We start from the raw sequence: 12,224 nt of genomic DNA, 5'->3' as shown, positions 1-12,224 counted from the left end.
CCGTTAAACCCCGTGTCCAGTGACACAGCCCCGGGAGTGTCCCGTTAAACCCCGTGTCCAGTGACACAGCCCCGGGAGTGTCCCGTTAAACCCAGTGTCCAGTGACACAGCCCCGGGAGTGTCCCGTTAAACCCAGTGTCCATTGACACAGCCGCAGGAGTGTCCCGTTAAACCCCGTGTCCAGTGACACAGCCCCCGGGAGTGTCCCGTTAAACCCTGTGTCCGGTGACACAGCCGCAGGAGTGTCCCGTTAAACCCCGTGTCCAGTGACACAGCCCCGGGAGTGTCCCGTTAAACCCAGTGTCCAGTGACACAGCCGCAGGAGTGTCCCGTTAAACCCCGTGTCCAGTGACACAGCCGCGGGAGTGTCCCGTTAAACCCAGTGTCCAGTGACACAGCCCCGGGAGTGTCCCGTTAAACCCAGTGTCCAGTGACACAGCCGCAGGAGTGTCCCGTTAAACCCTGTGTCCAGTGACACAGCCCCCGGGAGTGTCCCGTTAAACCCTGTGTCCAGTGACACAGCCGCAGGAGTGTCCCGTTAAACCCCGTGTCCAGTGACACAGCCCCGGGAGTGTCCCGTTAAACCCAGTGTCCAGTGACACAGCCGCAGGAGTGTCCCGTTAAACCCCGTGTCCAGTGACACAGCCCCGGGAGTGTCCCGTTAAACCCCGTGTCCAGCGACACAGCCCCCGGGAGTGTCCCGTTAAACCCCGTGTCCAGTGACACAGCCCCGGGAGTGTCCCAATTAAACCCCGTGTCCAGTGACACAGCCCCGGGAGTGTCCCGTTAAACCCTGTGTCCAGTGACACAGCCCCCGGGAGTGTCCCGTTAAACCCCGTGTCCAGCGACACAGCCCCCGGGGGTGTCCCGTTAAACCCTGTGTCCAGTGACACAGCCCCGGGAGTGTCCCGTTAAACCCTGTGTCCAGCGACACAGCCCCGGGAGTGTCCCGTTAAACCCTGTGTCCGGCGACACAGCCTCGGGGGTGTCCCGTTAAACCCAATGTCCAGTGACACAACCCTGGGGGTGTCCCGTTAAACCCTGTGTCCAGTGACACAGCCGCGGGAGTGTCCCGTTAAACCCCGTGTCCAGTGACACAGCCCCCGGGAGTGTCCCGTTAAACCCTGTGTCTGGCGACACAGCCTCGGGGGTGTCCCGTTAAACCCAATGTCCAGTGACACAGCCCCGGGGGTGTCCCGTTAAACCCTGTGTCCAGTGACACAGCCGCGGGAGTGTCCCGTTAAACCCCGTGTCCAGTGACACAGCCCCCGGGAGTGTCCCGTTAAACCCTGTGTCCGGCGACACAGCCTCGGGGGTGTCCCGTTAAACCCAATGTCCAGTGACACAGCCCCGGGGGTGTCCCGTTAAACCCTGTGTCCAGTGACACAGCTGCGGGAGTGTCCCGTTAAACCCAGTGTCCAGTGACACAGCCCCGGGGGTGTCCCGTTAAACCCCGTGTCCAGTGACACAGCCCCGGGAGTGTCCCGTTAAACCCAGTGTCCAGTGACACAGCCGCGGGAGTGTCCCGTTAAACCCAGTGTCCAGTGACACAGCCGCAGGAGTGTCCCGTTAAACCCCGTGTCCAGTGACACAGCCCCGGGAGTGTCCCGTTAAACCCCGTGTCCAGTGACACAGCCCGCGGGGGTGTCCCGTTAAACCCTGTGTCCAGTGACACAGCCCCGGGAGTGTCCCGTTAAACCCTGTGTCCAGTGACACAGCCGCAGGAGTGTCCCGTTAAACCCCGTGTCCAGTGACACAGCCGCGGGAGTGTCCCGTTAAACCCAGTGTCCAGTGACACAGCCGCAGGAGTGTCCCGTTAAACCCCGTGTCCAGTGACACAGCCGCGGGAGTGTCCCGTTAAACCCAGTGTCCAGTGACACAGCCGCAGGAGTGTCCTGTTAAACCCCGTGTCCAGTGACACAGCCCCGGGAGTGTCCCGTTAAACCCCGTGTCCAGTGACACAGCCCCGGGAGTGTCCCGTTAAACCCCGTGTCCAGTGACACAGCCCCGGGAGTGTCCCGTTAAACCCAGTGTCCAGTGACACAGCCGCGGGAGTGTCCCGTTAAACCCAGTGTCCAGTGACACAGCCCCGGGGGTGTCCCGTTAAACCCCGTGTCCAGTGACACAGCCCCGGGAGTGTCCCGTTAAACCCAGTGTCCAGTGACACAGCCGCGGGAGTGTCCCGTTAAACCCAGTGTCCAGTGACACAGCCGCAGGAGTGTCCCGTTAAACCCCGTGTCCAGTGACACAGCCCCGGGAGTGTCCCGTTAAACCCCGTGTCCAGTGACACAGCCCGCGGGGGTGTCCCGTTAAACCCTGTGTCCAGTGACACAGCCCCGGGAGTGTCCCGTTAAACCCTGTGTCCAGTGACACAGCCGCAGGAGTGTCCCGTTAAACCCCGTGTCCAGTGACACAGCCCCGGGAGTGTCCCGTTAAACCCCGTGTCCAGTGACACAGCCCCGGGAGTGTCCCGTTAAACCCCGTGTCCAGTGACACAGCCCCGGGAGTGTCCCGTTAAACCCAGTGTCCAGTGACACAGCCCCGGGAGTGTCCCGTTAAACCCAGTGTCCATTGACACAGCCGCAGGAGTGTCCCGTTAAACCCCGTGTCCAGTGACACAGCCCCCGGGAGTGTCCCGTTAAACCCTGTGTCCGGTGACACAGCCGCAGGAGTGTCCCGTTAAACCCCGTGTCCAGTGACACAGCCCCGGGAGTGTCCCGTTAAACCCAGTGTCCAGTGACACAGCCGCAGGAGTGTCCCGTTAAACCCCGTGTCCAGTGACACAGCCGCGGGAGTGTCCCGTTAAACCCAGTGTCCAGTGACACAGCCCCGGGAGTGTCCCGTTAAACCCAGTGTCCAGTGACACAGCCGCAGGAGTGTCCCGTTAAACCCTGTGTCCAGTGACACAGCCCCCGGGAGTGTCCCGTTAAACCCTGTGTCCAGTGACACAGCCGCAGGAGTGTCCCGTTAAACCCCGTGTCCAGTGACACAGCCCCGGGAGTGTCCCGTTAAACCCAGTGTCCAGTGACACAGCCGCAGGAGTGTCCCGTTAAACCCCGTGTCCAGTGACACAGCCCCGGGAGTGTCCCGTTAAACCCCGTGTCCAGCGACACAGCCCCCGGGAGTGTCCCGTTAAACCCCGTGTCCAGTGACACAGCCCCGGGAGTGTCCCAATTAAACCCCGTGTCCAGTGACACAGCCCCGGGAGTGTCCCGTTAAACCCTGTGTCCAGTGACACAGCCCCCGGGAGTGTCCCGTTAAACCCCGTGTCCAGCGACACAGCCCCCGGGGGTGTCCCGTTAAACCCTGTGTCCAGTGACACAGCCCCGGGAGTGTCCCGTTAAACCCTGTGTCCAGCGACACAGCCCCGGGAGTGTCCCGTTAAACCCTGTGTCCGGCGACACAGCCTCGGGGGTGTCCCGTTAAACCCAATGTCCAGTGACACAACCCTGGGGGTGTCCCGTTAAACCCTGTGTCCAGTGACACAGCCGCGGGAGTGTCCCGTTAAACCCCGTGTCCAGTGACACAGCCCCCGGGAGTGTCCCGTTAAACCCTGTGTCTGGCGACACAGCCTCGGGGGTGTCCCGTTAAACCCAATGTCCAGTGACACAGCCCCGGGGGTGTCCCGTTAAACCCTGTGTCCAGTGACACAGCCGCGGGAGTGTCCCGTTAAACCCCGTGTCCAGTGACACAGCCCCCGGGAGTGTCCCGTTAAACCCTGTGTCCGGCGACACAGCCTCGGGGGTGTCCCGTTAAACCCAATGTCCAGTGACACAGCCCCGGGGGTGTCCCGTTAAACCCTGTGTCCAGTGACACAGCTGCGGGAGTGTCCCGTTAAACCCAGTGTCCAGTGACACAGCCCCGGGGGTGTCCCGTTAAACCCCGTGTCCAGTGACACAGCCCCGGGAGTGTCCCGTTAAACCCAGTGTCCAGTGACACAGCCGCGGGAGTGTCCCGTTAAACCCAGTGTCCAGTGACACAGCCGCAGGAGTGTCCCGTTAAACCCCGTGTCCAGTGACACAGCCCCGGGAGTGTCCCGTTAAACCCAGTGTCCAGTGACACAGCCGCGGGAGTGTCCCGTTAAACCCAGTGTCCAGTGACACAGCCGCAGGAGTGTCCCGTTAAACCCCGTGTCCAGTGACACAGCCCCGGGAGTGTCCCGTTAAACCCCGTGTCCAGTGACACAGCCCGCGGGGGTGTCCCGTTAAACCCTGTGTCCAGTGACACAGCCCCGGGAGTGTCCCGTTAAACCCTGTGTCCAGTGACACAGCCGCAGGAGTGTCCCGTTAAACCCCGTGTCCAGTGACACAGCCCCGGGAGTGTCCCGTTAAACCCCGTGTCCAGTGACACAGCCCCGGGAGTGTCCCGTTAAACCCCGTGTCCAGTGACACAGCCCCGGGAGTGTCCCGTTAAACCCAGTGTCCAGTGACACAGCCCCGGGAGTGTCCCGTTAAACCCAGTGTCCATTGACACAGCCGCAGGAGTGTCCCGTTAAACCCCGTGTCCAGTGACACAGCCCCCGGGAGTGTCCCGTTAAACCCTGTGTCCGGTGACACAGCCGCAGGAGTGTCCCGTTAAACCCCGTGTCCAGTGACACAGCCCCGGGAGTGTCCCGTTAAACCCAGTGTCCAGTGACACAGCCGCAGGAGTGTCCCGTTAAACCCCGTGTCCAGTGACACAGCCGCGGGAGTGTCCCGTTAAACCCAGTGTCCAGTGACACAGCCCCGGGAGTGTCCCGTTAAACCCAGTGTCCAGTGACACAGCCGCAGGAGTGTCCCGTTAAACCCTGTGTCCAGTGACACAGCCCCCGGGAGTGTCCCGTTAAACCCTGTGTCCAGTGACACAGCCGCAGGAGTGTCCCGTTAAACCCCGTGTCCAGTGACACAGCCCCGGGAGTGTCCCGTTAAACCCAGTGTCCAGTGACACAGCCGCAGGAGTGTCCCGTTAAACCCCGTGTCCAGTGACACAGCCCCGGGAGTGTCCCGTTAAACCCCGTGTCCAGCGACACAGCCCCCGGGAGTGTCCCGTTAAACCCCGTGTCCAGTGACACAGCCCCGGGAGTGTCCCAATTAAACCCCGTGTCCAGTGACACAGCCCCGGGAGTGTCCCGTTAAACCCTGTGTCCAGTGACACAGCCCCCGGGAGTGTCCCGTTAAACCCCGTGTCCAGCGACACAGCCCCCGGGGGTGTCCCGTTAAACCCTGTGTCCAGTGACACAGCCCCGGGAGTGTCCCGTTAAACCCTGTGTCCAGCGACACAGCCCCGGGAGTGTCCCGTTAAACCCTGTGTCCGGCGACACAGCCTCGGGGGTGTCCCGTTAAACCCAATGTCCAGTGACACAACCCTGGGGGTGTCCCGTTAAACCCTGTGTCCAGTGACACAGCCGCGGGAGTGTCCCGTTAAACCCCGTGTCCAGTGACACAGCCCCCGGGAGTGTCCCGTTAAACCCTGTGTCTGGCGACACAGCCTCGGGGGTGTCCCGTTAAACCCAATGTCCAGTGACACAGCCCCGGGGGTGTCCCGTTAAACCCTGTGTCCAGTGACACAGCCGCGGGAGTGTCCCGTTAAACCCCGTGTCCAGTGACACAGCCCCCGGGAGTGTCCCGTTAAACCCTGTGTCCGGCGACACAGCCTCGGGGGTGTCCCGTTAAACCCAATGTCCAGTGACACAGCCCCGGGGGTGTCCCGTTAAACCCTGTGTCCAGTGACACAGCTGCGGGAGTGTCCCGTTAAACCCAGTGTCCAGTGACACAGCCCCGGGGGTGTCCCGTTAAACCCCGTGTCCAGTGACACAGCCCCGGGAGTGTCCCGTTAAACCCAGTGTCCAGTGACACAGCCGCGGGAGTGTCCCGTTAAACCCAGTGTCCAGTGACACAGCCGCAGGAGTGTCCCGTTAAACCCCGTGTCCAGTGACACAGCCCCGGGAGTGTCCCGTTAAACCCCGTGTCCAGTGACACAGCCCGCGGGGGTGTCCCGTTAAACCCTGTGTCCAGTGACACAGCCCCGGGAGTGTCCCGTTAAACCCTGTGTCCAGTGACACAGCCGCAGGAGTGTCCCGTTAAACCCCGTGTCCAGTGACACAGCCGCGGGAGTGTCCCGTTAAACCCAGTGTCCAGTGACACAGCCGCAGGAGTGTCCCGTTAAACCCCGTGTCCAGTGACACAGCCGCGGGAGTGTCCCGTTAAACCCAGTGTCCAGTGACACAGCCGCAGGAGTGTCCTGTTAAACCCCGTGTCCAGTGACACAGCCCCGGGAGTGTCCCGTTAAACCCCGTGTCCAGTGACACAGCCCCGGGAGTGTCCCGTTAAACCCCGTGTCCAGTGACACAGCCCCGGGAGTGTCCCGTTAAACCCTGTGTCCAGTGACACAGCCCCCGGGAGTGTCCCGTTAAACCCCGTGTCCAGTGACACAGCCGCAGGAGTGTCCCGTTAAACCCCGTGTCCAGTGACACAGCCGCGGGAGTGTCCCGTTAAACCCAGTGTCCAGTGACACAGCCGCAGGAGTGTCCCGTTAAACCCCGTGTCCAGTGACACAGCCGCGGGAGTGTCCCGTTAAACCCAGTGTCCAGTGACACAGCCGCAGGAGTGTCCTGTTAAACCCCGTGTCCAGTGACACAGCCCCGGGAGTGTCCCGTTAAACCCCGTGTCCAGTGACACAGCCCCGGGAGTGTCCCGTTAAACCCCGTGTCCAGTGACACAGCCCCGGGAGTGTCCCGTTAAACCCTGTGTCCAGTGACACAGCCCCCGGGAGTGTCCCGTTAAACCCCGTGTCCAGCGACACAGCCCCCGGGAGTGTCCCGTTAAACCCCGTGTCCAGTGACACAGCCGCGGGAGTGTCCCGTTAAACCCCGTGTCCAGCGACACAGCCCCCGGGAGACGTAACACAGCCAGAGCAGATCCAAGAGAGGGGAAGGGCTCTGCTCTCCAGCGACCTACGGGTGTGTCAGTTATCAGTCACTTTACCCCCGGGGTGGCCCAGGGCAGCTGTCCATCACCTTCAACATCATGGGCTGGACTTTCGGCTTCTCTGTTGACGGGGCGCTAACGGCGGCGGGTGACGGGAGAGTTCGCGCCCGGGAACAGTTTGCGCCTCGCTGGGTAAGTTTAGGGATCCGGGGTGCAGCGTTAGGCAAGGCGTTGTACACCTCTCGTGGGGCGTTAGGATGGGAAGCTCCCGAGCTAATGAGCCAGGCCAGGAGCGCTCCGAGAGGAGCCTGGGGGGGCGACGGGAGTGTGGGGGGGGAAACCTAAAAAAAAAATCATTGCCCATCGCAACACAAATCGCACGAATATTTAAAACAAAAAACACTCGCACTTATGCCTGGAGCCCATGACCCACCTCTCCGCCTCCGGGACCGGTTTCCCAGCCGGACATTGCGGGCGCACTTCCGGGTGGACTGGTCGGGCAGGAGCTCAAACTGCTGCCTGTGTCACAAGCAGGGGAGTTGTACACCCAGCAGTGCCGCCCGTAAACCTGAGTGGGGGATCAGGGCGGGGGGGGTCTCCGGGGCGAAACCCGCAGCACAAAGGAGCAGAATATCCTGCCCAAGCTTGTACTGACACTGCTGGTTATGCAAGGCGCTTCACAGGAGCGTTAACAAAGAACATGTGACAGCGAGCCACATGAGGAGATAGATGGGCGGATGACCACAAGCTTGGTCAAAGAGGCAGGTTTGTCTCGAATCTGTCCTGCCTTCCACCCTATCACAGACCTCCCCTCCCCTCCCCCCACTTTCAGTGCTGGTTACGAACCCGTTCTTGTCGAACACTCTCCAGTTCTGACCAAGGGTCACTGACCTGAAACGTTAACTCTGCTTCCCCACCGGTGACCTGGCCTCCTCTTCTCCTCCAGCACGTGCTGAGTGCCATGGCTGTGACCCCCCCCACCCCACCCTCCCACTCTGAACCCCGGTGGGCCACTGACCCTCCCAACCAAGCCGTGGACTACCCACCATCAAGGGCGCCACCCAGCGCCGAGCCTATGGCCAACGTCTCTCCGTAGGCAACTAGGCCCATAGAAACATAGAAACATAGAAACATAGAAACATAGAAACACAGAAACATAGAAACACAGAAACATAGAAACACAGAAACATAGAAACATAGAAACATAGAAACATAGAAACATAGAAACACAGAAACATAGAAACATAGAAACATAGAAACACAGAAACACAGAAACATAGAAACATAGAAACACAGAAACACAGAAACACAGAAACATAGAAACATAGAAACACAGAAACACAGAAACATAGAAACATAGAAACATAGAAACACAGAAACACAGAAACATAGAAACATAGAAACACAGAAACACAGAAACACAGAAACATAGAAACATAGAAACACAGAAACACAGAAACATAGAAACATAGAAACACAGAAACACAGAAACACAGAAACACAGAAACACAGAAACACAGAAACATAGAAACATAGAAACATAGAAACACAGAAACACAGAAACATAGAAACATAGAAACACAGAAACACAGAAACACAGAAACACAGAAACATAGAAACATAGAAACACAGAAACATAGAAACACAGAAACACAGAAACATAGAAACATAGAAACATAGAAACATAGAAAATAGGTGCAGGAGTCGGCCATTCGGCCCTTCGAGCCTGCACCACCATTCAATAAGATCATGGCTGATCATTCCCTCAGTTCCCCTTTCCTGCTTTCTCTCCATACCCCTTGATCCCTTTAGCCATAAGGGCCACATCTAACTCCCTTTTGAATATATCCAATGAACTGGCCTCAACAACTCTCTGCGGCAGGGAATTCCACAGGTTCACCACTCTCTGGGTGAAGAAGTTTCTCCTCATCTCAGTCCTAAATGGTCTACCCCTTATCCTTAGACTGTGACCCCTGGTTCTGGACTTCCCCAACATCGGGAACAGTCTTCCTGCATCTAACCTGTCCAGTCCTATCAGAATCTTATAAGTTTCTATGAGGTCCCCTCTCATCCTTCTAAATTCCAGTGAATATAAACCTAGCCGATCCAGTCTCTCCTCATATGACAGTCCTGCCATCCCGGGAATCAGTCTGGTGAACCTTCGCTGCACTCCCTCAATAGCAAGAATGTCCTTCCTCAGATCAGGAGAACAAAACTGTACACAATACTCCAGGTGTGGCCTCACTAAGGCCCTGTACAACTGTAGCAACACCTCCCTGCCCCTGTATTCAAATCCCCTCGCTATGAAGGCCAACATACCATTTGCCTTCTTCACCGCCTGCTGTACCTGCATGCCCACTTTCAGTGACTGATGAACCATGACACCCAGGTCTCGTTGCACCTCCCCTTTTCCTAATCTGCCGCCATTCAGATAATATTCTGCCTTCGTGTTTTTGCCACCAAAGTGGATAACCTCACATTTATCCACATTATACTGCGTCTGCCATGCATTTGCCCACTCACCTAACCTATCCAACAGAGCCTGGTCTCCAGTCATCTTGGACCCCCTTGCCACTGGGCCAAGACCTTGCTCAGCTAAACCCGTGTGGTAGCCAGTGTGCAATGACCACCCCACATTAAAAGAACTCACGCACAGGCATCTTCCACTTCTCGAACATGAAGTTCGGGACCTAGAACGTCAGGACTCTCATGGGCAACTCCAACAGCGTCAGGCTGGAATGCCGCACCACCATAGTTGCCCGGGAACTTAGAAGGAGCGTGCGGCAAACCAGTCCCGCCCTCCCCTTCCCTCAACGACTGTCTGTCCCACCTGTGACAGGGACTGTGGTTCTTGTATTGGACTGTTCAGCCACCTGAGAACTCACGTTAAGAGTGGAACAAGTCCGAGGGACTGCCTATGATGATGATAACTCTGCTTCCTCGCCACAGATGCTGCCTGAGCCGCTGAGATTTCCAGCATTTTATTCTATGGTTTTGGCTCTGTGTCGAACTTTAACTCCTGTAAACCGCACACATTACATGAATGCCTGTTGTGGAACGTGTCCTGAGTACTCACGCCTCGTCGTGGTCGCTCTCAGTCTCGCTGTCCATTCTCTGGTCCGGTAAGCCCTGCATTTCATCGTCGTGGTGATGAGGTTTGGGCACCTCACTGGCAATTTGCGGGGGGCTGTCTGGTTCCACCCGTCTCTCCAGGTCCCGGGACACTTCCACAGGACTGCGCATTCTCTGCGCCGATTGTACAGGCTCTGCCGGAACAGAAAGAACGGTTAAAGACACCGTCACAACCCTCAACATCATCAGTAACACAGAGCCGGCGCGCGGGGGGCCAGGGGGCAGGGAGGGAGTGACGGGGGGGGCCAGAAAGTGAGGGACGGGGGGGGGGCGGGGTGTGCAGGGAGTGAGGGACAGGGGGGGGGGGCGGGGTGTGCAGGGAGTGAGGGACGGGGGGGGGGGGAGCGGGGTGTGCAGGGAGTGAGGGACGGGGGGGGGGGGGGGTGTGCAGGGAGTGAGGGACAGGGGGGGGGGGTGTGCAGGGAGTGAGGGACGGGGGGGGGGTGTGCAGGGAGTGAGGGACGGGGGGGGGGTGTGCAGGGAGTGAGGGACAGGGGGGGGGGGTGTGCAGGGAGTGAGGGACGGGGGGGGGGGGGGGGTGCAGGGAGTGAGGGACGGGGGGGGGGGGTGTGCAGGGAGTGAGGGACGGGGGGGGGGGTGTGCAGGGAGTGAGGGACGGGGGGGGGGGGCGGGGTGTGCAGGGAGTGAGGGACGGGGGGGGGGGGCGGGGTGTGCAGGGAGTGAGGGACGGGGGGGGGGGGGCGGGGTGTGCAGAGAGTGAGGGACGGGGGGGGGGGCGGGGTGTGCAGGGAGTGAGGGACAGGGGGGGGGGGTGGGGTGTGCAGAGAGTGAGGGACGGGGGGGGGGGGGTGTGCAGAGAGTGAGGGACGGGGGGGGGGGGTGTGCAGAGAGTGAGGGACGGGGGGGGTGTGCAGGGAGTGAGGGACAGGGGGGGGGTGTGTGCAGGGAGTGAGGGACGGGGGGGGGGGGGTGTGCAGGGAGTGAGGGACGAGGGGGGGGGGTGTGCAGGGAGTGAGGGACGGGGGGGGGGGGGTGTGCAGGGAGTGAGGGACGGGGGGGGGGGGTGTGCAGGGAGTGAGGGACGGGGGGGGGGGGTGTGCAGAGAGTGAGGGACGGGGGGGGGGGGGGTGTGCAGGGAGTGAGGGACGGGGGGGGGGGGTGTGCAGGGAGTGAGGGACGGGGGGGGGGGGGGGGGTGTGCAGGGAGTGAGGGACGGGGGGGGTGTGTGCAGAGAGTGAGGGACGGGGGGGGGGGGGTGTGCAGGGAGTGAGGGACGGGGGGGGGGGGGGGTGTGCAGGGAGTGAGGGACGGGGGGGGGGGGGGGTGTGCAGGGAGTGAGGGACGGGGGGGGGGTGTGCAGAGAGTGAGGGACGGGGGGGGGGGGTGTGCAGAGAGTGAGGGACGGGGGGGGGGGGGTGCAGGGAGTGAGGGAAGGGGGGGGGGTGTGCAGCGAGTGAGGGACGGGGGGGGTGCAGGGAGTGAGGGAGTGAGGGACGGGAAGGGCAGGGAGTGAGGGAGTGAGGGACGGGGGGGGGCAGGGAGTGAGGGACAGGAGGGGCAGGGAGTGAGGGACAGGGGGGGGGGGGTGTGCAGCGAGTGAGGGACGGGGGGGTGCAGGGAGTGAGGGACGGGGGGGGGGTGTGCAGCGAGTGAGGGACGTGGGGGGGCAGGGAGTGAGGGAGTGAGGGACGGGAGGGGCAGGGAGTGAGGGAGTGAGGAACGGGTGGGTGCAGGGAGTGAGGGACAGGAGGGGCAGGGAGTGAGGGACGGGGGGGGGGGGGGGTGTGCAGGGAGTGAGGGACGGGGGGGGGGTGTGCAGGGAGTGAGGGACGGGGGGGGGGGGTGTGCAGAGAGTGAGGGACGGGAGGGGGGTGTGCAGGGAGTGAGGGACGGGGGGGGGGGGTGTGCAGAGAGTGAGGGACGGGAGGGGCAGGGAGTGAGGGAGTGAGGGACGGGGGGGTGCAGGGAGTGAGGGACGGGGGGGTGCAGGGAGTGAGGGACGGGAGGGGGGGGGGGGGTGCAGCGAGTGAGGGACGGGGGGGGTGCAGGGAGTGAGGGAGTGAGGGACGGGAGGGGCAGGGAGTGAGGGAGTGAGGGACGGGGGGGGGGGGTCAGGGAGTGAGGGATGGGAGGGGCAGGGAATGAGGGGGGGGGGGGGGGTGTGCAGCGAGTGAGGGACGTGGGGGGGCAGGGAGTGAGGGAGTGAGGGACGGGAGGGGCAGGGAG

At 61.1% G+C, this 12,224-nt stretch overlaps 1 protein-coding gene across 1 annotated transcript in view; it reads right to left on the bottom strand.

Annotated features, from left to right (window-relative positions):
• The window catches only part of LOC139245758 (protein capicua homolog), a 206,190-nt gene that overhangs the window by 11,228 nt on the left and 182,738 nt on the right, over positions 1-12,224 (bottom strand). Inside the window, exon 4 of the mRNA XM_070871275.1 lies at positions 9,982-10,171. Within this exon, the coding sequence (XP_070727376.1) occupies positions 9,982-10,171 (190 nt within the window). The remainder of the gene's footprint in view (positions 1-9,981; positions 10,172-12,224) is intronic.

Source organism: Pristiophorus japonicus, unplaced genomic scaffold (assembly GCF_044704955.1).
Source record: "Pristiophorus japonicus isolate sPriJap1 unplaced genomic scaffold, sPriJap1.hap1 HAP1_SCAFFOLD_234, whole genome shotgun sequence".
Taxonomy (NCBI): domain Eukaryota; kingdom Metazoa; phylum Chordata; class Chondrichthyes; family Pristiophoridae; genus Pristiophorus; species Pristiophorus japonicus.
Note: the sequence above shows the minus strand (reverse complement) of the source record. Positions and strands in the feature narration are given on the sequence as shown.